This window comes from Scleropages formosus, chromosome 9, assembly GCF_900964775.1.
Source record: "Scleropages formosus chromosome 9, fSclFor1.1, whole genome shotgun sequence".
Classification (NCBI taxonomy): Eukaryota; Metazoa; Chordata; class Actinopteri; order Osteoglossiformes; family Osteoglossidae; genus Scleropages; species Scleropages formosus.
The window spans coordinates 19,654,285-19,680,109 of record NC_041814.1 but is presented as its reverse complement, the minus strand read 5'-3'; the positions used below and the strand labels follow the sequence as shown (position 1 = coordinate 19,680,109).

The 25,825-nt window shown below is 44.4% G+C and overlaps 1 protein-coding gene across 4 annotated transcripts in view; it reads right to left on the bottom strand.

Annotated features, from left to right (window-relative positions):
• Positions 1-25,602, bottom strand: part of slc12a7b (solute carrier family 12 member 7b) — a 46,326-nt gene extending 20,724 nt beyond the window's left edge. For all 4 annotated transcript variants that reach the window (XM_018754157.2, XM_018754158.2, XM_018754159.2 and 1 more), the window contains exons 1-5: positions 25,360-25,602; positions 5,547-5,641; positions 4,296-4,427; positions 2,749-2,895; positions 1,011-1,065 (exon numbers count right to left, since the gene is read on the bottom strand). In XM_018754157.2, coding sequence (XP_018609673.1) covers positions 1,011-1,065; positions 2,749-2,895; positions 4,296-4,427; positions 5,547-5,641; positions 25,360-25,483 — 553 coding nt within the window. In that variant the 5' untranslated portion in view covers positions 25,484-25,602. The remainder of the gene's footprint in view (positions 1-1,010; positions 1,066-2,748; positions 2,896-4,295; positions 4,428-5,546; positions 5,642-25,359) is intronic.
• Positions 25,603-25,825: the final 223 nt, after the last annotated feature.

Here is a 25,825-nt window from a genome sequence, read left to right as displayed (position 1 = left end):
TGCTCTGAATTCCATATTATATGGTGCAGCTGGAACAAAATTCAGTACAACTTTGCGTTAGAGCACTCTAACAAAGGCACATTTTTCAGTAGGTGGTCCCAAACCTAAAGCGAAATGCTCATACTTTTCTGTCCACATTATTCTTCACGAATACAGCGCTTCTTCGAGGTGGTGAACCCACGATAAAATACGAGTTCGGTCAAAACCAGCCCTCACTTTACTAAAAGCAATTTTTTATATATTAAAACTTCAAGCGATCTCTAGACCAGGATGAAAATGGAACAAAAATGGATCACTATCAGCGCAGGTGCAAAAACAACTCAACTGAAATGTACATTACAACTATAACCAGGTGCACAAGTTACTGTGTACTAAATTAAGAAAATTAATGAAAGGGATAACGTGCAGGACGCTGTCAGGGCAGGGTTCTTCTGGATAAAGGTACGAAGTGTGGTCAGTTTAATTCTGTGCCATACAGAGTACTGCTCGACACTAGACCATTATCTACCGAAACTTCAGAGGACATCAGAAAAATCTCCAAGAGCTCATCAGTCTAAAAACTGTTATAAAAAAACCTGAACAAATGAAAATTACAAAGACAACTGGTTAAAATGTAGGCTTCAGGAAAGGTACCCTACACTTTGTAGTATTTAACCCTGAAAAGGGGTAATGCTCCCAAGGATAAATGTGGGTAGAAGCTTCTTGACTGTTTTAGGTTATGTTATAGTGGATAATGACATTTGGCAAACATTAGCCTTAAATGGCATTTAAATCAATGTGAAGCTCCCTTTCAGTCAGTACTGCTGAGGTAAAGTTTGTTGCAGGTAAACAATATCTGTTCCGCCTCTTTTACGAACACGTTTCGCTTTGACTTCAATGATGGGAGTAACTGAGTAGTCATGCTTAGGTGGTAAACACCCGCTTATCAGAAAGAAATTCTACGTATCTGTCAAAAATAAATATAGAGTAAGATGCAATATTTTCCAAAGAAATAAAAAATTAACACTGACCTGGAACTACGCCATTTGTAGCAATGGCACTCATTGATATGGCTGTCAGCATGGTCTGCGGAAGGAAACACAAGGCACTGATAAATGTCCATGTTCATGGTCCAAGTTGCCCCACTGAATCAATCTAAACAGAAACACGTCTGTTGGACAGTTAAAAACCGATTTAGCTTCTGCTAATGAAAAGAATGATGGTGTATGCACCTACTTTGCCAACTATACCACCTTTAATGCACCGACTCGAGCGATGAACATGGGTGCATCAAGTGGAAGGTAACAAACTAGGTTTACTCGAGAATCACATGTTTGCAACTATGTCTCTTTCTCTTAATGTAATGGAAAAAAATAGTATTTTCTCTCAGATGTACGTCACTTTGGAGAAAAGCATCTACTAAATAAATAAATACAAATGGAAATATTTAAGGGGGGGGGGGGGGGGGGGGGGGCAGAGGGTTTGGCCAAGTCCTGCTGTCTGGTGGGTCTGGGGTTCGAGTCCCGCTTGGGGTGCCTTGTGATGGACTGGCGTCCTGTCCTGGGTGTGCCCCCTCCTCCTCCAGCCTTACACCCTGTGTTGCTGGGTTAGGCTCCGATTCACCGTGACCCCACTCGGGACAAGCGGCTTCAGACAGTGTGTGCGTGTGTGTGTGTAAATGTTTAAGTGCTTCAGGTGTCAAGGTGTCTCCTTTCTTCAAAAGAGAACCCCATATACTATACTGCAATTTAATCAACATTCTGGAAAGAGAACAATAGAAGAAGGATTTGCCAAGACTTATGAAATAATTCTTTGTCCTTGACAGGCAGACAAGCTTCACGATAAAATCTCTCAACTTTACTTCCTGTCCATCCCATGTTTTATACAGGTGGCATAAAGACAATCTGGATTAAAACTAGTTTACAACAAAGCTTAGCGATTCCATGAAGACCCCTTTAAAAGAGAGTGCATCCCGTCGCTCATGTAAAGGATAGAAAATAAATTTGATAACGGCGAGGCGGTGTCAGCCTGCATATTTTTCTCCTGCATATGAGCTGAACGAAACAAGGTGCAATTTTATGGGTTTTTGGGTAATTACAGTTTTGTGTATTCATGTGAAAATACACTAAATCACAGCAAGCTCTCTGCAGTTACTTAGTCCATTCTGTATCTCCAGAACATCACTTAACAAAAAAAAAAAAAAAGACAAAGGCAAAAGGAATGCTGATCATACTGCTAAATTTGGCAATCCATTAGCTCTTCGGCCAAAAGCTGCTCTCTCTGTTACAGTCATTAGGTAATCCATGCCTCAGGAAGGTATCACACTGAACATGAACCTTTAATCAATCAATAGGCTTTGCTTTCGTGTAAAAATAGCCCCGCAACAGAGGCCAACCAGTCTGGAAAAATGCGCTCAAGGTGTACTCGCTGTGTCCTACACAGAAACGGTTATACATAGAGTCCGAGGCCCGAAACAGGAGAGCTTGGGGGATTACGGTACCGCGATGCCAGGAACAATCAGCTGTGCGACTTCCCTCTAAGCAGCATTATACATCCATCTGAAGAACAAAACTGGAAGGATTTTCGAAGCCTTAATATACACACGCTCACGCACAAATACTGAACTGTTTTCTTTTTAAAGACTTCACGCAATTATCAGTGTTGCACAGATTTTAAAAAGTAGCAGTGACGATAATAAATACAATATATGAGTGGAGAAGGAGAGCGTTTATTCACAGAAGCAAAAGTGACCAGTGACTGTGGACTTACACATGCACAGCACATAGAGACAATGGTTAAGGAGCCCATAATCCCTGCTGTGCCCACAATCCAGGTGAGACGGAGGAACAGGATGACACCCAGGATGTTCTGCAAGCAGGGTAGATACACACCCATGAAGGTGCCCATCTGTGGACTCTGAAAGGAAAAAGAAGGAAACACAAACGTTCAACTGTGAATAGGATATATTATATCAATGACAGAAATGTGCCTGTTCACACTACATTTACAGTTATTTATTTAGCAGACGCTTTTCTCCAAAGCGACTGCCAACGGATACTATGTAGTATTATGAGCCCACACACCTTATTCACCGTGGTGACTTACACTGCTAGATACACTACGTCACTCATCCATACATCAGTGGAACACACTCTCTCTCTGTTACTCACACACTATGGGTGAACCTGGACAGGATGTCTTTTGGACTGCGGGAGGAAACCGGAGCACCCGGGGGAAACCCACGCAAACATGGGGAGAACATTCAAATTCCACACAGACTGAGTGGGGATCAAACCCATGTCCTCTCGCACCACCCAGGCGCTGTGAAACAACAGCGCTACAAGCTGTGCTAGCCTGCTGCCCATACATACATTACTATTGTATTATATATCTGACACTTTTCACCAATCAACCAAAGTCAACAACCGCTTGTCCCAAGGGGGGGGGGTCATGGCAAACCAGAGCCTAACCCAACAACGCAGGGCGTAAGGCCGAAGGAGGAGGGGACACACTCAGGATGGGACGCCAGTCCGTTGCAAGGCACCCCAAGCGGGGTTCAAACCTCAGACCTGCCACACAGGGGGCACCAGCCAAACCTGCCACTCCACCACACCCCGCCGTGCAATTTATAATTTACTGATGAAAGAGGAATGACTTGTACTGTGCTCTTTCTGGAACTTGAGCTGACAACCTTCCATTTACAAATCCTTCCATTCATCCGCTACGTTCTCTGCCGTTCATTAAATACATAAATTAAACACGCACAGAAACATGTCTAATAGGATTTTCCTGCGTAAGATACTTTGCAGCTCTTTTCCTATAAGTGTGAGGATACGGTGATCGTCCTCATGACATTACTCAGTGGAAAACCACAAACAATCTGTGACAGGGACACGGAAGGACAAGGGGATGAAGCACTGAAGAGCATTTTCGGCTCATGGGTGAAGTAGCTTTGAATACAAACTCTTCTCCCTGTGTTTCCTTTGTGCTCTTCATTACTTATACTGGGTACTGGTGATTCTTTTTATTCCAAAGACATTGCTAGTTCTGGCAATGAATATATATTACTGACCCATGATGGACTGATGACTGATCCAGTGTATCTTCTGAAGTTATGTATCTTACGCCTTGCAGCCAGTGCTTCCCAGAACAAGTTCCAGAACCCCGCAACAGTAACTGAATTTGCTTGTTCCATATGAATTGATGGTTGTCGGTCATGAACACAAATATAGAATGACCAAGTAAAATTGTACCCTTAACAATTATTTATGAAACACAAAAAAAAAAAATCAAAATGAAAAGGAAAAAACGTCCACCTTGACAGTTTTCTTCTTCGCCCCTTCGTCATCTTCGGCCTCCTCGTGCTCAATGACCCCCTGTGTGAGGTTGGTGTAGTTGGCCAGTTTGCTGAGCAGTGACGACACCATTGGGGTACTGTCCATTTCTTCCTGTTAGAACAAAGGTGAGCAGGCTTTTAGTGTCCTCCAGGTAAGGACAGCCAACAGTCATCGGAAGCATCACGCCACAGGATTTTGAAATAACTTGCAATATGTTTCTTTATATCTTTTGAGCAACATCATACTACATATGTGCAATATGTAGTAGACTCTGTACTACTACTGTCATTTCAAGTATTTTCCCCTGCTTTGTGCAATATCATACCCATGTGCAAGATGTTCTCTAAATACCTGAGAGTCACTGCACTATAATGTCACTTTATGTTACACGTCAATGCGTACTTTTTTCTATGCTTGGTCATTTAGTTGTGTTATGTTTGCATGGTATTGTGTTCTGTCATTTGCTGTGTTCTGTCTGCATTGTACTATGTTCTTGTCTGCTGCATTATCTGCAATCATGCTTGTATTAGTCTATGTCTAGTCCAGTGTGTGTGTATGTAGCCTGTATGTGTGAATGTGCACTGTAGGTTTGCTCTAAACCGGAAACAAATTCCTTGTATGCTCATGTATACTCGGCCAATAGAGCTGATTCTGAAAATGAAGCAAATAATAGTTCTGGCAGTACAGAAATATGAAATATATCATGGAAACAATTACCATTTAAGAATAACTTTCTCAACATGGTCCTACTGCAAATTCATCGAGTGCACTGTTATTTACTATATTTATACACTATAATATGAAGAATGCTGCTCGTAGGGGAAAAATAGCGGGACAAGAAAGGCAAGAGGGAAGGCACATTCCCCGAACCACTGAACAGGAAACACAGCCTATTTAAGTTACCACTCCGGAACGTAACCATTCACACTCCATCAGTTATGACATAATGTGAAACTGTTTATGCAACCCACTATTTAAAGGAACAAATTCAAAAACTCAAATCACAGCCCAGGTAAAGTAGCTTCCAGGCTGTCAACATTTTATTCAGTGTGAAATTGTTTATCCTTGCAGGAACAGCCTGAATTACCAATGTCATTTACAAACAGTTGCTTTCAGCGTTAAGGTAATTTTGACACAAAAGCCAACAGTGATGTGCAGCGAGCGATTCATCGGGAAATTACCGAACGACACAGGGATGGAATACATAAATGCATCAGTGGTGCGACATACCTCAAAGAGAGCCATGTTCTTCCCATCATACATGTTTGCTTTGTCGTTGTCTGTGTTGTTGATGAATGGACTGCTTTCCTTTGGGATTCCATCTCCTGTGAGCCAAAATGAAAAACATACCATTTGTTTCAACAGAAAAATCCAATGAAATTAAAAAGACAATTGGAGGATTACTATACATTACCATAACAATATACAGCGGTGCATATACTTTGGAATAACTCTTGTACAGTGGACATATGAACAAAAAAAACACAAACAAACCATAAAACTGTGGTTTCCATTTCTCAGGACTGCTAAATTACTTATTAATGATGTGCCTGTTAAATGCAAATTTAACTGGGAGGCACAGCCGCATGGCTACCAAGCTGCGGGTTCAAGTCTCACTCCCGCAGTCCAAACACAAAGGTTTCAGGTAAACTGTCTGTCTGTAACCCCTTGTCCCAAGCAGGGTCGCGGCGAGCCGGAGCCTAACCTGGAAACACAGGGCCTAAGCCTGGAGGGGGAGGGGATACACCCCGGATGGGACGCCAGTCCATCGCAAGGAACCCCAAGTGGGACTTGAACCCCAGACCCACCAGAGAGCAGGCACAGGCCAAACCCGCTGCGCCACCGCGCTCCCTCGCAGGTAAAGTGGTGAATCTAAAAATTGCTCTTAATGTATGAATGTGTGAGTTACACTGCTTTTGTATAAAGCAGTGAATGCCTAGAGGCAGTGTAGTGTAACACTAAGTCACCCTGGTCAAAGACATCAGCCAGTTAATAACATACAGTAACTATACTATATGTCTCATAAGTATAATACTTGAATTGAATACACCTTGCTCTCTTTACAGAACAAACTACAGAGCAAAAGACAATATTATTGCTGTCCACAATTTTACAGCTCACAATCACGTTCTTCAACTGTCTTCTATTCATGGGAAACGAGAAATGCAGATATGTGGATAATCTGTGAAATGTGTGGCAGACCATTCACAGCAACTAAGTCACATATCACTGCAATGACAGAAACCCACAGAGTCAGCGACAAAAAGCTGGGTTCGAATGAGGGAGTGAGTGAAAAGAAACCATTTATGACCACTAAACATTACCTGACTGTTACCACACTTACAAGGTTCCTTAATGTAGACAGTGAGCCACTCTTTATGGTGTATTCATTTCAACACATAACAAGCATCAGCAAGTTGGCTTCAGACGATCCCAAGTCAAGATAAGAAATGCTATTATTATTATTCACTATCTACCGAGCCATTTCTTCATTCGAATTGATTTATGGTCAACATTACTCATAAAGGAATAGGGTTAGTGTGTGACAAATAAGAGGAGCAAGCGTGGTACCTCCTAAGTAAAGCTTGCCCTTCATCTCAAAATTTTCTACAATCAAACATTAGAGCTTGTCTTCAAAAAGCCAAATAAAAAAAAAAAAAAAAAAAAAAAAACAGTTTCAAATGGATTACCGAAAGTGAAGAAGACAAGTGTGTTGAGATGTACGATAAAGGAGTTTAACAAATACTGCCGCTAGTCAAATTAATGTTAATTACTGCTTTAGACACTAATCCATCAAAAGTAAGGCTTCGGTCATTCAGCTTCGGACTCAGAAGTTGCAGGTTTAAATTCCACCTCTTCCCGTAGTTTCCTTGAGCAAGGTACTTACTGGAGTTACTACAGTAAAAAATACGCTGCTGTATAAATGCGCAAATTATCGAAAAGAGCAGAACGCTGTAAGTCGCTGTGGACAAAAGCGCCAACTAGGTGAGCAAATGTCAATCGAGGTCCCAGGAGAGTGACATTTTGGGCAAATTCCTAGAAAACATACAGCACGTATATAAATATGTATAGTCTCTACTACTATATATACAGAGAGATTCTGCAAACGCCTGTGGTTCGGCTCCGCGAGTGTTGGCCTTGCAAGCTTCCATCTGTAACTTTCATTTGTAACACCACACAGCTGGCGTGGAGGCGTAATAAGAGGCTTCCCTTCTAAGCTGTGCGGTAATCATACGGAAAGCCATAATGTCCTTGCCTGGTACCCATCGAGAAAGCAGTCTGATCTGCGGACACTCCCTGAGAGCAAACTGCGAGGGTGGAGGAAACCATGGAAATCAGTGCCCGTTAACTAAACAGTAGAATCAGGGGGGGAAAAAAAAAAAAAAAAAAGACTCCCGGCGCTAAAAAGCCACGGTGAAGGAGAGCATCGCTGCTCAGGGCACATTTATAGTACCGTAGTCGGAGCCCGCGATTACCGCAATCCAGACCTCGTCAAATCCTCTTTGAATCGGGGGGTTAATTCTGTGATCCACACCAACTCCGGTGTCTATTTTTGGCTCGTGGGCATTTTTGACGTGCAGGTAACACGCGGGAACGGAGCGCGGAATGAGGATTTCTGGCTCACCTGCAATCAAGCGGCATTAAAGCCCAGCTAAAGTCTGGATTTCTCCTGAACACGCTTGACAGCGGCATTGCTGGGGCACTACGCACTTGTACAACACTGGCAGGGCTACATTTGCTCGCTGGCTCACCGGAGGGAAATTAAAAGCAGGGTGAAAAGGTCACGGCGGTTTGTTTCCAAGCGCTCCTGTGACAGCTCAGCCGTGACGTCTTCCTGGAAGTTGCCAGAAAGGCCGTGCCATCAGCTGCTGTGGGGGGACGGACCAGCGGAAGGGCTGGAGCCCTCACGCACCCCTGGGACTGCAGCCTGTAAATCAGAACTGCTAACAAGCATCCACAGCAGGAGTCATGGGCGGAAATTAAAAACGGAATGGCTGCCTAATATACGCTGACATCGGCACTCCAAAAGTTACAGCTGCTAGCAACTCCTATTTGCGAGCTGCTGTTATTATTACAAGGGGGGTGCGGCGGTGCGGCGGGTTTGGCCAGTGCCCATTGTGTGGCGGGTCTGGGGTTCAAGACCCGCTCGTGGTGCCTTGGGGTGGGCTGGCATCCCGCCCTGGGTGTGTCCCCACCCCCTCCAGCCTTGCGCCCTGTGTTGGTGGGTTAGGCTCCAGTTTGCCGCAGTGTCATAAACACTGTGCCACACATGGCATCAAATTTAGTAACTTTTCTCTTCTTTGGTTGGTTCATCTGCAAAAAATAAACCTAAACTTTTAAAAATAGCCTAATTTGAATATTTAAAGTGATAGACGCACACAATTCAATATGAACATTATTCTTTATCCAATGGGGGTGCGGTGGGGCAGCGGGCTTGGCCGGGTCCTGCTCTCCGGTGGGTCTGGGGTTTGAGTCCCGCTTGGGGTGCTTTATGACGGACTGGTGTCCCGTCCTGGGTGTGTCTCCTACCCCTCCAGCCTTACGCCCTGTGTTGCCGGGTTAGGTTCCGGCTCGCTGCGACCCTGCTCGGGACAAGCGATTTCAGACTGTGTGTTTGTCTGTATTATCATTACATCGTGGAACAATCATACATCATGCAAGATCTGCTTTTGCCTCTTATTACCTGGAGGACATGTCTACAGTATCAAGCACATGGAGACTAAAAGACACGCGTGTCCGACGTGCAGCGGCTGCAAAAAGCAGAATGCACGCAAGGTGAATGTACAAGACTAAACTGAAAATGTCCTGAAACAATATAACAGGCAGTGTGTGTGTGCTAATGGCACCAGATATCGAGTTTTGGGTAAATATTCAGGAAAAACATTGATGAGAAACTAAACTGCAAAAATTTCAAACCTAAGGTTTACAGTGACTGAGCCGGAGCGACTTGAGCTTCTTGAACAGTGACTGAGCTGCGCTGAAATAAGGGATACTTGGTTTCACTACTTTTCAATGAGGGACCAGGTGGGAGAAAAAAACTGCGGAAAATGATCACGAGATGATTTTTTTTCTTCTTAACATGGAAGAACACTGCGAGCCAGCTGACGTATGTGGGCGCATGGAAATTAACGTCGCGTACCAGTATGTCCAGCAGGCGCTCTCAGTAGACAGTAGACTGTGTGTGCTCTTTATAAACTGTGCCTCGAGGGTTTGGAGCGATGTTATTACAGGCACAAGGAGCCCAGATGGAAGGCTGGCTATTGTTGGTCTGAATGGAGTGGAATTTTGTTCACATCCATGCATCCCCAAACTTTAGGTTCACAAAGCCAACTCGGCTGGAATAAATGTGGGATTCTCTGCATTTTTCTGCATATTCAATGTACTTGAAAGCTACGCTTCGAGGTATTTACATTGAATGACTGCTGATCTGTGTCAAAATTGTATATGAAATAAACATATATATATATTTCAGTTTATTTCATTTACCATTGATATATATATATACACATAGACACATATAAATAATCTCAATGGTAAATTTTTTTTTTTTTTTTTGCCATGAACAGGAAAAATATCTCAGAATAAAAGAAAATGTAATTTTTATACTTTGCGTTTTACTGATGTTAAATACTGATCTGTACTATTTGAAAGAGGATACATTCAAATGTAAAACTTAAGTGTTTTCTGCTTTTAAACAAGCAGTTATATGCAGCACCAGTGAAAAGTGTGAGTGCACATGGACAAGCTGTCTGGGACAATCTAGACAGAAGAGAGAAAGCAAAGCAACCCACAAGTGTCCTACATCTCAGGGACCTGCTGCAGAAGGGCTGGGAAAAAATGTAAACCGGTTTCCTCTCTTGTGGGGAAAAAAAAAAAAAAAATCAAGTTTTCTGCACGGAAAGTTTTCCTGAAACCTCTGACTGGTACCATATGCTTACAGAAAGCAATGAGAATGATATCTACAGTCTTCAAATAAACTACTATAGAACTGAATTTGCAAGTAAACTGTATCCTGCAAATAAAATATCACAAATATTTTTTAAAATTAGCACAAGCTTTAAAGAGTACAACACAGTATTCAAACCGCAGCTGCGTCTATTAGAAAACATTATATTACCTGCACCATTAGACCTTCTCAGTGGAAAAAAAAATCCAGTAAAATGAAATAAAGTGATATTACTTGCAAACCTGTTTGTATATATATTTAAAATATTGATTAAGAACAGATTAATAAGTGGGATTTGCTTTTTGAACTAATGGACCAAGTTAATCGCTGCAATTACACTGATGCACCCTGTGATATTCAATTGTCTTTAAGCAGACATTTGTAAAAAAAAAAAAATAAAATAAAAGTGTGCACGTGCACATATGCCAGAAAAAGCCCAGTTCATCCAGTCAGCATCGCTGCTATACTGAACTAATCCTGTGCAGATCCTTCCCAGTTTGTGCATCTCTGAGAACCTGCAGCAGGATGGAACGAGATCTTTACACCCATTAAAATGAACACTAAAGAAGCTACTTCGACAAAAACACAGCCGGTAAAACGACGACATATTCCTCTTACCATAAATCCGGAGTTTCTGCGAGCGACTGTTACGGAAAAACTTACAAACCTTGACCGTTGTCTCCAGATAACTTGAATGTCTACAGGAAACAAGTCATGTCTCCCGATTTTGCAATGTTTTCCTATACTTACATATTTATGTATATATAATGCAAACAAAATGTACGTGGACATACACACCATTGCCCCATCTTACTGGTGTTAGTCTAAGGGAAAGTGTGTAGACTATGGACCTCATGTGATTCATCACCCCCCCATGACTATGTTACACAGGGGTCATAATGCGAAGTGTCTTGGACACATTTCATGGGAAGCGCCAGGTCACTCTGGGCCCCCGCTCTGGAAAGCCCTTGCGGACCGCCATGACGCTCTCCCGCATGGAGACCGGTCGAAACTCTGCCGCCTTGTCAGCCGACGTGGCAAACTCCCCCCGCAGTCGATGTGCACAGCGTTTAAAACGATGCGGGGCCATCGCGGGAGGCCGGGATCCACACACTATCTTATTTGGCACTAACATCCGTCAGCTTCCGTCGTCGATCCAGAGCAGCACTGCAATACTCGCAGACCGTTTGTCTGCCCTTGAAAACGGTGATGTCAGATGCAACAACCTCTCAGCATGAATTTTAATTGCTGCTTCAGAAAAGACCCTGCGGAAACCAATCCTGCTTCCCAAAAAAGGGGGATTGCACTAACTGGGGGGCACTATTTATTCACTTTTCACATGCAAACGCAATCTCTACAAGAGTTCAGAGTACATCTTACACTTGTTATTACAGTTAAAACAGTATCCTTTGTTTAAAGGACAGTACACGGCGTGCTGAGATTTTATGTTATCTTTAAGTTGTTTTCTGTCACTCTGACCCTTTACCCACATGCTGTACAATGGGCTGCCTTCCTTAAATGTGTTTTTTAAGTGCTTATCCACTTCAGGTTTGTGACTGATGATTTTACGTTTAAGCAAAAAGGCCCACTGACCTCTCACTTCCCGCTATCATGTTTGACAGCCCTAGTTTAACCGCGGAGTCTATGAGGTGGAAAATTCCATTACGCAAAATTATCATTACTTATTCATCACCCCGAAGTAACCCTGAGGAATATCTATGTTTTATGATTAATATAAGAACCTAGCAAACATGCATGTACAACTTCCCGTAAGCGGAAATCCTTAAAGAACACTGGTAAGGGAAATGCATGACGAACTTACTGCAAAATACTTCCCTGCTCTACAGACAAGCTGTAAACACTGTAAATTCTTGGATGATGATAGCCTCCAGGTTCTTGCTCTCCCCCAGACCTCCCGCCGGGTCACTGGCCACCTGGGGCGCAGCAGCGGGTTGGTGACGAGGTCCCCCATGTGTGGTGCCACTTGCAAAAAAAAAATCCCTGCCTTCACGGTCACCCCTCCAACACATCCGGCGACACCCCGTCACACTTCTCCCACCAGCAGCCCACTACATGAGGCCGTGATGTGCAAAGCATTACATACACAAAACATAAGAAGCAACGGTGCTGGTACAATGGCGCACATGCAAAAGAGCTGCTTTTCCCTGATTAATTATCCTAAGTTACTGTACTCTCAGGACACTCACGGTTGAAATTATAGCAAGATCAAAAACACAACAACATATGCCCTTATACAGTTGTTAAAAAAAAAAAAAGGGAGGCAAAGCTGAATCAGTCAGTACATTGGAGCAGAACGTACCGCAAAATTGAGCCTTGGATTTGAATGGAATGCAAAAGAATGTAAGCAAAAGAAAAATATGGAAGAGAAATGGATTTAGGAGCTCTGCATACTAAATAAAAAAAAAAAAAAACTGTTCTCTGGCTCACTTGAGAAAAGAATCCAAGATACTCCAATACAGATAATTTGGAAAAAAAAAAAAGACTGAATGTCAGTTATACATCAGTATTTATATGAAGCTAAGTAAATGCTCTATGGATTGAAAAGCATTGACAAATAACCTAAAGGAAACTGAATAAAACTGCATGTTAGTACAGTCAGACTATAGCATTTAAGCATTTAAACATGCTCCTTTTCTTGCTATAGTGAACTGATAAAAGTAGCTAAGACACTACAAATGGTAATATCTCGAAATAACCTAAAGAGGATTTGCCAACGTACAGTTACACAGACCTGCCTATCTTGGTACAAATAATCCAACGAAACGGATAAGACCGGGGTTTTGTTTGAGTTCACACAATTCAATTTTAATTTATTAAAATGATCCGACAACAACTTTTTGGAATTATACAAAATATATAGTTTGCTTTTGATTTTGAAATCTATATCTTAATATAAAACACCACACTGGTATGACTGGAAAAATGTACAGAACTATTGTGTCCTTGCAGCATTCTTTCAGAGTGGAGGTAGCAACTGCGATGCACTGGTTTAAAATGGACCAATGGAAATTATTTAATTTTAATAAGTCTCAGCAAGCAGAAAAGAAACTGGGACCGATGGTACGTCTTACAGGATTTAACTCCCAAACCAGATTTCAAATTTCCCCTTCAAATTTGTCCAAATGAAGTCAAGTGTCCAGTGTGCTGTTGGAGCTCAGTGACGCCGATACACACTGAACAGGACAGTGTGATACTACGTGCTATTCTCAGGGTCATGTCCTAACACTATAATTTAAGCGGTACTGTCTCTGGTTCTGACTGCATCCCCCTGGTCCTGGTTCTGAATCTGCAAGAAAGAAAATGACGCCACGCTCCGCAAGCTCCTCCAATATGTCTGTTACGAACCCAGATGAATGCTGAACCATTAACCCACCTCGCTGGAGAGCAATGAGGTCTACGCAATGTCTTCGATGTCTGCGCAAGAAAAGAACTAAAGAATTACTACGCATCCGTTTGAAAGAACAGAACTGTTAAAAAAATAATGCCTGGTTGAAAAAAGCCGTTCACGTGTGTCCAAGCATCACTTTAGAGCTTGATGAGGAGGCGAGGATCCTGGCCATTCCTGCTATTTATAACCACTAAGCTCCCACAGTTGATCTGCAAGGAGCCTAGTGCACCTACACAGGTCTACGGCTGAAGGTGATGGAAAGAGACACCTTTCCTGTCACTACATCACTTTCATATTCCATCGATTTTCTCTGGTCATGGGACCGAATGCAAGTTGAAGCATGGGCAAGACCCCCATCTCTTCATAAATGGCACCAAGCGAGGCCTTCCCGAGCAGCGCAGCTGCTGCCCGATGGCCTTCACACTCACCCCTGCGACGCGAGCCTTGCCCGTGCTCCATGGTGCCCCCCAGGCTGTAGCGTATGGCCCGTCCCAGGTGCAGCGAGGGAGCGCTCCGGGTGCTCCGGAGCCCTGCTATGCGGATCAGCTGCTGTGACTCTGAATGACACCCGGCAGCACCGCGTCAGCCCCCTGAGCTCCTGATCCCCGATCGACGCCACGGGCAGGCGGAGGAGGCGGAGGAGGAGGATCCACAGCACGGAGCGAGAGGTAACAGCACGTTGCCCCACCACGCAGAGTGACGCACGCTGAAACGCAGCCCTTGAGCACCTGGATACGTACGTGCTAACACCACGCACCAAGCGGAATTATGGCACTTTGCTCCTGCTATTAATAAATGGGGCGGCTGCTGACGTTACTTTGCCGCTATTACCTGAGCTCACTGCACCCTGCCAAGACAGTCCAGTTTGAAAGTGGAAATCAAATAAAGAGTTTGTTGAGAAACCCAGTGTGTGTTCCCATCATCTAACTGGGAACTCGGCGAAAAAAAGGCCGCCAGCATGTATGAAACACATCTGGACTAACGCTACCGATTTATAAGAGTACAAAGAACAAAAACCTGTAACTTTTATGTGCTGTAAATTCTAATGAAGGGCATGGACCTTTGCAACCGTAATGGAGATTGGGCTATCACGTAATTAATAAATCAATACATTCCTTTTAATGAGATTGAATTCTTTTACAGCTTGATATTTGCTTGTAATATTGAAATATACAATGTAGTTATAAAGGATATAAAGGTGGTTCCCGACTTACGATGGGTTTACGTTCCGTGAAACCCATCGTAAGTTGAAAATATCATAAGACGAAAATGCACTTAAGACACCTAACCTACAGAACATCATAGCCTAGTATAAGTGCGATGGCAATTATGGGCTTGCTGCCTTCATGCTGGGCAGTTATCTTGAGTTTCTCCTCAGGAGTAATTGCCCTCCTCTTCTTCTTCTTCTCACCAGCAGCAGGAGACACAGATGGGTGTTTCTGCGACATGGATGCACAAAGCACAACCGCACGGTAGACTGGGAGATGCGGATCGCTGCCGCTACACAGCATCGAGAGATAATATCACACCACATTATCGCTTGCACGGGAAAAAAATCTGAATTCAAAATCGAAGTACACTTTCTACTGAATGTCTATTGCCAGCTCACCGTCGTAAAGTCAAAAAAACGTAAGTCGAACGATCGTAAGTCGAGGAGCATCTGTAATAAAAATGTCCTGTTAGAGACTGAAATAAATGACAAAGTCTCTCAGTCACTCATTATAACCATTAAAGGGATATGGACCAGCTGTATTTTGGAGGGAAAGACTAGCAATAATCCATAACTGATCATTTGAACTCTGGATTTCTAGCACCCAAGCGTAGATCAGAGCACATCAAGCCTCTTACATTCAAGCTGGGTGACACAAGCTTACAGCTGACAACTCTTTAAACTCTTTCTTTGCTCAAAATCCTACTGAATTAAAACAAGGTAACAAAGTTTGTGAGAAAACCTGTATAAAGCAAGACCTCAGTATCCTGGGAGGAAAAGAATAAATTTAAAAAAATCAAAAATACTCATGCCTGCAGTCCAGTCCAAAGCAAACCTAGGAAGTGTGTCCAAACAGAGCTAAAACCTCGCTCCCTACTCATTAATCACCCCTGTAATACCATTCGAAAAGGGCGGTAATCACATAACCAGATTAGCCAAAGCCAGTCCTTTTTTTAAAGCACTCTGAAACTTGAGATCCAAGCCAGGATGGGATGCCGTTACTGCTGACAGGTAAAGGAACTGTGGTCCACGGCACGGGTGCGAAGTTGATGTTTTTGCACGGATCCCAACCGCCGAAAGGTTTGATTCTTTCAATTCAGGTAATGGTTCATAACACACGAGGGAGATCCTCACAGCTTCTGATCGTCAGGGCTTTGCCCATTCACATGAGTGCACATCATCAGGCTTACAAGAGACTTAGGCACTTTGAAGAAGCACGCCTTACCCAAACATCGCGTTCCAGGCCTTACGATGCCGGGAGCCTTCCTGGCATTGATTACATAACAGCAGGGGCTTTCGCGATGGGAAGAATCAGCAGCCGAGGTCAACCAGGGACAGTGGTACGGAAAACTCGGCATCGCTTGCGACGCCAGATGGCTTGAACCAGGAAAATCGCGCAAACGCTCTTCAGACCAGGCGGTCTTTATCACTACGTCTCAGTGGCTGTCATTAAAATGGCTTTAATTACTGAACGTATCTCTCAGAGGTGCACATTCCAAGTTCTTCAGCTCCTCTTTTTATGCAGAACAATCAAACACTTCCGCTTTAAGGTATATCGGGTATAACATTAATACAAAACTGAGAAAAATCATTCACGTTGCACATATTTAGTTTTTTCACTACTTCTGCCTATTGCCTTTCAAGTACAATTATTGATTGTGAAATAGAACGACTGAAACATTTTCTATGGCCACAGAAACATTTTGTATGATGAAGGAGACAGAAGGCGATGACAACAGCGTTTGTACACACATAGTGAGCGTAAACAATTTGGAACAATGCTGACAACAATTTTATTCGTCTATGAGGTGCGAGATGTTTATAAAAATAATAAAAAAAAAAACTTTACTATACAGTTGTGAAGAAATATCTCATTATCCTAAAGTGTCTTACATACTTCTTCCATCAATGGACTTCATTGCTTAAATTATTTGTTCAGTGAAGCTATGGAAATGTAAAATGTTGTGTGTGGTTTGTGAAATAAAAAATAAAAATGTTTTTCTTCTTATAAGGAGGATGTGGTGGCGTGGTGGTGCAGCGGGTTTGGCCAGGGCCTGCTTTTCGGGGGGGTCTGGGGCTTGAGTCCTGCTTTGGAGTGCCGTCCTGGGTGCGTCCCTTGCGCCCTGTGATTCCGGGTTAGGCTCCGGGTCGCCGCGACCCCGCCGGGGAAGAGCAGTTTCAGACGGCGTGTGTTTGTTCTTATGACTTCGACGAAGATCAGATCACCTTTTAGGAGCCATTCATGAAGAAACTCAAAAATACCAGAAGGGTCAAAAACTTTTCCTTCACAACTGTATGGAATCGGTGGCTTTTGCAAAAAAAGTGATGTGATTTAATGAAGATTACACAATTCCTACATAAGACAGAGGAATTTTTTCACAAAAGTCACATGGCACTAGCTTTGTAAATCGCCCCCATCCCTTTTGCAGTTCCTATCTGCATGTAGAAACTCTGAGATTAATCAACACCTCAGCAGCCCTGTGGCGATCAGTTTGAAATAATAATTAAAAAATCCAATTTTAAAATCAGATTTCTACATTATTCATAAAAACAAACACACTGCAACTGCTGTATGGAGAAAACAGTAAAAAATGTAGCCAAATAAGCTTGATATTTCCTCTACATATTTGTCCTACTAAAGCAAGCCTGCCTAGACTGTATGTAAAACTGGAAGTGTGGTGAACGGAAAATGGTAGAAGTGAGAAATTCAACTGTGGAACCAGCTGACTTGTGTTTAGGAGCCAGTGCTGCTGTCCGCACTTGCATAAGACGCGAGCCCTGGTGAGTCACCCTCGCCGCCCCATGACCGTGACTGGGTTAGCCGCTTCACTCAGAGCTCCTCGGTGTGGGAAAAGAGTCAAATGCAGGAATCCCTCCTTCACACGCTTACTTTTCGCATTCAACACTGACAGTAGAAACGATGCTCCCGCAATCGCAAATGGAAAACATGCTAAAAAGGGTTAAAAATGTGGGACACGGGGGAAAATGTGGAAGACAGACTTGTTCTTTGAAAGGCACGTGTCCACTGTTTAACCTGATCCAGCTGCATCGCATTCTTCGCGTCTTAAGCTGATGATGCCGTCAACTGGCTTGTGATACCAGGGTTGGTGGTCTGCGCAAAAATGAGGTACCTCTGAGAGCCCAGAGCACTTATTTGTTCAACTCTAAGCGGCAGGTTCTTGTCTGGGAAGCGTGTTTTGCTTGGCCAGAACACGTAAAACTACCAGGGCAGCTGGTAGCGTAGTCATTAGAGCGGCTGCCTTTAGACTCAAAAGTCACAGGATTGAATCCCACCTCCAGCTGTACTACCCTCGTGCAAGGTACTAACCCTAAAGTGCTCCGGTAAAATTAACCATCTGTATAAATGGGTAAACAGCCGCAGGTAGCTTAACAGTGTAAGTTGCTTTGGAGAAAAGCATCAGCTAAGTGAATAAATGGATGGTACCATGAACATAGATGGTCAACTGTTTTCTTTGAGCAATCAGCCACACGAAAAACAACGCTCAGGAGTTTCACGAAATCAGACAAATCATGTTCTATGAAATCACCACCACAGCCCCAACAGCACGTTGTGGGGTAGCCAATATAACATGTTTCACTAGAGTGAACAGCAGCAGCTTAGATAAGATGAACAGAGGAAGTGAAGGGTGGCTCTCACAGCTCAACTTCTCTCTCAGCTCAACTTCTCTCTCTTTCTCCCCCTGAGAGTCAGGAAACAGTAGATATGTAACACTGACTAATGAAAGGTTACAGCAGGCCAAGCCTTATTAGGAGACACAAATGCCGTGAAGTTTTTCCTACTTCAAGATCTGACTTCGAAACCATCTTGTCACCAGCGACAATCACATGATGACGTCGACAATAAAATGGAAAAGTTCCACAAGGCTGCAAAAGGCAAACAGTGCAGAACTGCAGCTTCATGAAGTATCTTGTCTTTTCTACAGCCTGTCTGTCACAAGGCACATATTGTACGTAACCCCACTCCACTGGATTCAGGGGTGAAGACATTAGAACGAGCAGGTTGCCACTGTGATGAGTCGATGGAGATACTTCCTACAAACTCTTACAGCGAATCCCAGAGCGAGGGGCATGATTGCGGGAAGCACCGAACACAAAGCTTGAGGAGGACCCCGTGAGGGGCCGCACGCCGCCCGAACGGCCAAATGGACACCCGTCATCGTGGGGTCAGGAAGCTGGCTGTGTCACATGAGGACATCACCTCAGGGCCGCTCGAATCCAGAAGCCCCATCCACTGCAGCCAGCCCATGAGAAGAGGATGAACCTAAACTCATCCTCTGAAAACTGGGCAGAGAGACAATGCAAGTTCACTGTCTACAAACAGACACAAAGGACTGCTGGGAGGTAACACTTTTGAGACATTTCATATGTCTAAGGTGACTGCGGGAACACGCTTGCATTCTTTCACAATACGTGCATTCTGATTGTTGCCTTTCATCGTTGCAATTACGGGTTTTGTTTGAAGACGGTTCTCAGAAGCGCTCGAAAAGCCGCTCTTTGCTTTCCGACTTCTGCTACAAAAATTCCAGCTTCTCTCATCGTGCCTTCTACTACAGCAGCATTAATTTAACACTAAATACATTGATTACAAAAACAAACGTTTACCGTCTGCTCAGTTAAGAAAGGGGCAGATGAATGGTACTCGCCGACTTTTACATCATAACATTATAGTGTAAGGAGTTCAGAAAAGTTACAGAAGAAGGTACATGATGTTGATAAGTAGACTGATTATATGTTATCATAGATGCTACATCCATTTTTCATTAAACGACAGCAATTTTATTGGCTAGACAGAGTGCAAAAGGATTACGAGTAACTCTGTAATGTCTGTGGAAGACGACCGGTATTTGTGACTCAAAATGAGCACAGGCTCCGTGACCTTCCATAACACCATCAGACTTGGGCGAAAGATAGAGAGAGGCAGCCAGTGTTTTGCTTGCATGCCTGACGTTCTGAAGATATGTTGCAATGACACAGCACAAGTGCACTGGATCCCTGCGCAAACATCGCGGATATGTGCTAATATTTGAGACACTCCGCAGTCTAACTCGATGTACTTTTCATGTTTGAAGAGACAGGTGTACAAGCATTTCCACCCACAAACATTGAAATAACTTGTTTTTATTATGTCACCTGGTTCAACAAAATCACTCTGTCAACAGAAGTCTCATATGTGTGTACTCTAACTCAAGTAAGACCCCTGGTACCTTAGAAGCTTTCACACCACTACTGTACAGCGGTCTATACATTAAAACTCATTTACATTTATTCACTTGGCAGATGCTTTTCTCCAAAGCAACTTCCAATGAACTCTATGTAGTGTTATGAGCCCACACACCTTATTCACTGCGGTGACTTACACTGCTAGATAGGCTGCTCACACTGGGTCACTCATCCATACATCAGTGAAACACACACACTCTCTGTCACTCACACACTATGGAGGAACCTTAACAGCATGTCTTTGGAGTGTGGGAGGAAACCAGAGCACCTGGAAGAAACCCACACAGACATGGGGAGAACATGCAGACTCCACACAGACTGAGCGGGGATCAAACCCACATTCTCTCACACCACCCAGGTGCTGTGAGACAGCAGTGCTACTCGCTGTGCCACCGTGTCGCCCAGCAGCCACAAACCTGCAATAAGCAAAACTCAACATTCAGGTAAAAACCTAATCGAAGATAACTGTTTTAAGTCCTTAGATGGTATAAAAACCAATGGGCCTACTAGGACCAGGGATGAAAACCCCAGGTTTACACATTTCAAGGGGCAACACTAAGTGAAACAATGTTAATTAAGGTATGCTTAAGTGGAAAGTAACAAATTAGGTTTACTTACACATCTGCAACTATGTCTCTTTGTCCTAATGCAATGCACAAATTGTATTTTTGCTGAGATGTATGTTGCTTAGGGGCGCGGTGGCGCAGTGGGTTGGACCGCAGTCCTGCTCTCTGGTGGGTCTGGGGTTCAAGTCCCGCTTGGGGTGCCTTGCGGCGGACTGGCGTCCCGTCCTGGGTGTGTCCCCTCCCCCTCCAGCCTTACGCCCTGAGTTGCCGGGTTGGCTCCGGTTCCCCGTGACCCCGTATGGGACAAGCGGTTCTGAAAATGTGTGTGTGTGTGTGTGTGTGTGTGTGTGTACGTTGCTTTGGAGAAAAGCGTCTGCTAAATGAATAAATGTAAATGTTTATTAACATAAATAATCGATAAGGCCCGCGGACAGTCAAAAAAAGCCAACTAGTAAAGAGAAGATTCAGCAATAATACAGTTTCTACATGTACTGTTCAGTTTCAGTTGTTTATAATCAGAAAAGAATAAGTCGAACCAGAGCTTCAACAGATCAAGCTCGGATCTTCTAAGAAAGAAGTCAAAACGACTGCAAGATGAAACCTCGGCGACGCTGAACTGGGCGTAACTCTCGGGAACTTGGCAGGAGCCTCTGTGTCACGGAACACGGAATTTTCCTAACGTGTCATAAGAAGATCTTAAAGGTGTCTGTCGAGAGGGAAGATACGAAGACATCACCGTAGAGCCGCAGTAGCGGAAACACATATTCCAAAGCATGAGATGAAAAGGGCTTTAACATTTTGAGGAAAGAACCCTACCAGAAAAACTATGCACGCGAAACGCATGATCATCGGCCCCATAAGTGAACATCAGCTCACATCAGGAAAACAGGTGGAAGATGAAGCGCATTCGGGATAAGCGCTGCAGTCGGGCAGCCAGTTATGTAACTCATTTGCTTTGCGTACGCTCATCGCCGAGACAGAACGTCTACTTCACTGCTTTGCCTGAGGTTTACAAACAGCTAATCTGCAAAGCTTACAGGCAAACAGAAAGTTTGAAATGTGAAAAAGTTTTTAAAAAAATCTTTACTTGTTCCTGGAAACCTGCAATAAGCAATACGTTTTGATTTCAGAAGACGTGCGTATTTTCCCTGTCCCTGACCGTCCATTCGCAGAGGAATCGCAGCCCATGGGTTACAAAGTTCACTGCAGCTGGCAGCCAATGATTTATCCGCGCAAATGAGAGAAGGAAAAACAAACAAGAACGAAATACTAGGCAAACGTAGTCTGCTGTCATATTGTGCTGGTTGAAAGAAGCATACATTCCAGTGATTTTTCCAATTGCAGGCACTTTTACACAGTATGGAGAAAAACGCAATAGCAAAGGAGATACTGTATCTAAAAAATGTTGTGCTTTCGGCATTCTCACTTGCACCACATCATTTTCCCAAGGGTTATTTTCAGGGTGGTATTTTGTATAGACTGGGCCAAGATTCTTCAGGGCTATACTTTAGACTAACACGGAGTGGTAATGGTTATGGACTTGGCCAGAGGCTCTTCACGACCTTATACCTCCTCATGTTTGTGTACTCCCTATGAACTGGAGCAGAGACTGCTCAAGAGTTTACCTTAGATTTACTCTGACACGAAATGCTACAAAGGAATCTCTTTCTCTTTTCCCTCTATTATTCCCTCCCTGCGCAAATGATCCAGGCAGAAACAAACTCTGAAAACCAACTTTTATCAAAGGCATCCACCCCCTCCACAGAGACACATATTTTTGATAGCAAATAGAACAAACATTTGTGATGTAAACATAACTGTGAGGAATGTAAGTACCTCTAAGCTGGCACGGAGACAGAAAATTGTTTTAAGCCAGGAAGTGAATCTTTGGAGAACAGAGATTGCGTTCTGTCCGAATTTAAACCCTACGAACCCTATTAACCAGGAAACTTATAACAGACAGGAATGGGCCACTGGATATGTTTTAAACAATGAAGTAATTTGTGAAACTTTTAATCGAACTGAACAAAAAAAAGCCTGTGCTGAGAATACTCCCAGACCACAGCCACAGAAGACCTTTCACCAGCAGCCACTCCACCACACAGCCTCCATGGAGAGGGCAACAACAGGACATTACCTTTAGGTTCCTGAGGGTTCCCTTAAAGTTCAAGAGAACAGGTAAGGTAATTGATGAGAACTGCTTCTGTTTAAATCACACACGTATCATCCCATACAGGGTCGTGGGGAGCTAGAGCCTAACCTGGCAATACAGGGCATAAGGCTGGAGACACACCGAGGACAGGACGCCAGTCCATCACAAGGCACCCCAAGCGGGACTTGAACCCCAGACCAACCAGAGAGCAGGACCCGGTCCAACCCACTGCGCCACCGCGCCCTTCTGTGTAAATCTCAACACATAAATCATGAAACGGAAAATGATGTAGGATATGTGACCATAAAATCTCTACGCTCCATAACACAATGGGACAACTAGAATCTTGGACGTTATATAATATTCTTCCTTCAAACACATGTGATGCACTCTCAAGACTTTAGTCAGTATAACGTACGAGTTTAGTCATGATAATGTCTTGATCATGTGATGGCTGTGTTGTGGAAATGAAACACATTTTCCACGAATCCTTTGAATACATATAGGTCCACAGTACAAAACCAAATACTTTCACATGTCCTTATCCTGTACTTGGGCAAACATTGCACAACTGCAGTCCATTCCTGCTGTAGCGAGATCACAAATAGTTGAGATCGATGTCAAAAATCATTGATTTTAAACAGGAAAAAGGTTAATGGATATTTTATCACAATTTCAAAATTGCAATATTAAATATGTGGTCAAGTGCTGTAGAGGTGAAGCCATCTCTCGGTGACCACTCACGTGGATTTCACGGCAACTCAGGGTACAGAAGAGGTCTATCTTTGCTTTCTTCTGCACATGTCTTTAGACTGTTGGAGGAAACCCGTGCCAACAAGGGAAAAACATACAAATTCCATACAGTCAGAGCCACACTGAAACTCCAGTTGGAAACCAGCCCAAACTGGGCCGTGAGACATCAGCGCTACCTGCTGCGCCACCGTGCTGCTGGTTAATAGTTACAGTACATTAAATTCGTTCATTCAGCATTAAACCAAAGACCGAGTACAGCTGTGATCCAGAACCAACTGGATGCATCGTCATCCCCCGAAAATCAAGCTTAAATCGTCATGATTAAACAAAGACCTGTAGGTAAATTAGGAATTTAGATGGTAATTCACTGCAAATCCAAAAGGAATGCTAAACTTTGTCTTGGAAGGCTAACAAAGGCAGAGGGTTCACAGTAACCTGCTGCTAAATGCTTCTGCAGGCCAGTCCAGCTCACACAATCTCAGGTGCGATTCGCTTTGCCGGATGGAGACGTCCTGTAGGAAACCGCTTAACTTCTAGTTCTAAGCGCCGCTTCGTTCCAGAACAATTTCTCTCATCTCGAAGTATGAATGGTTTTGTTCACTGGAACATGTTGCTTTGAGCCTGCAGAGACGCAGTACCGCTATTCCTACCGTTTAGTTTGGTGGTCGGGCAGGAGGTGTCTGAGGAGCACCGGTGTAGCTTACATAAGCCCTGCAGCGGGAAGACGCGTGAACGTAGAGTACATCTGAAACAGCTTACAGCCGCCCCTACTAGCCAAGTGGACTCTGCTGAGGAGTAATTTGACACAGATGTTGAGTTCTTCGCCACATTCCAGTTTTCTATATGCCAAAAGCACTTCGCAGTCCTACTGCGTGGGCTCGGGACACGGCGGGGCTCTTGGCGCATGGGGCCATGTGTCCGGGCCTGTGTTGATGGGGCCGCGAGGAAGGAAACAGCCAGGCTGATCAATAAAACTGACAAGCATGCAACTTCCACTATGGAGAGAGGGCGAAGGAAAGAGGCAAACCCTTACATAGCTCCCTACTGATTGGGTGAAGTTCTTTTTCCAAGTCTGTAAAACTTCACAGAAGCAGGCAATAATTGCACATGGAGGTGAAAATTGGGCAGGAAACACGACTGGATTGAGGTCCGGGAAGCAGCAGAGAAACAAAAAAACAGCCACGTGAAGGAAAGGAGGAACGCCTGCCTGGAATTTTTTTATGAATGCTGGACAAGGGAAATGAAACGGCTTCCCTTCGGCTTCGCTCCTCCAGCATCGGCGGAGCAGGACCCGGGCCCTCCGTCTCATTCTTCAAGAATTTACAGGCTGTAACTCATGTTGGAATATTATCCGGACCCAAACAAGGACAGATGGGAATAAATTAAGACCTGTTGGAGGGGAAGTCGCCCACCAACCATTTGGCAGGAACTGCTGTACCGTAAAAAAAAGGGAAATTTAGATGTTTTCCTCTACAGCAGATGTGGAGAGAGAGCAGGTAGCCGCCGATACCTGATTACACTTCACAACCACGGTCCTCGGCACTCGGGAGCCAGACTAACCCCTGCAACGCCCACATAAGCGCTAATTTAGCGTGACGGAGGCGTGCCCGTTTCAGGCGCTAAGCATGTGTTCGGCTTAGAGGCGAACGAAACCACGGCTTGGGAGGCCGTGCCGCCGTGCCGCCGCTTCCTCGCGAGTGCGTAAGTGAGACGGGGAGACGGCGAGGCGGCGAGAGGGAGACGCGGTGCGCGCAAGCCGCCTCACCTGAGAGGGGTCCCGGGGACAGCTCCGTTTCGTCCCCCTCCTCATCCAGGACCGCGTATTCGTCATTCTCCTGGGCCGCCTGCCTGCCGTCCTCCACCGGGACCACCGTGAAGCTGGTGGGCATTTTCACAGCGCGTGCCGCGTGTGCCTCCCGCCTCGGCTCGGCGCGCTCTGCCTCCCGCTCTGCCTCGCTCACTCTGTTATAGCTGCCTCCTCTCCGTTCGAAGTTCTCCGTTTCACCTCAGTCGTATGGTGACTGGCCTCACGTGACCGGCCCCCTGTCCAAATAAGGAGCGTTGCACAACTCCTCCCTCGAGGGGAGCCCTTCCTTAGGCCCGAGCCGTCGGGCCAGTCAGACTGCCCCCCCCTCCCCCCAGCCTTGCGCGCAGCGCTGCCTGCAGCAAGTACCTCTCCTTGCACCTCCTCCCAACCCCTCGCTGCTCCTCACAGGGATCTCAGCTGAGAC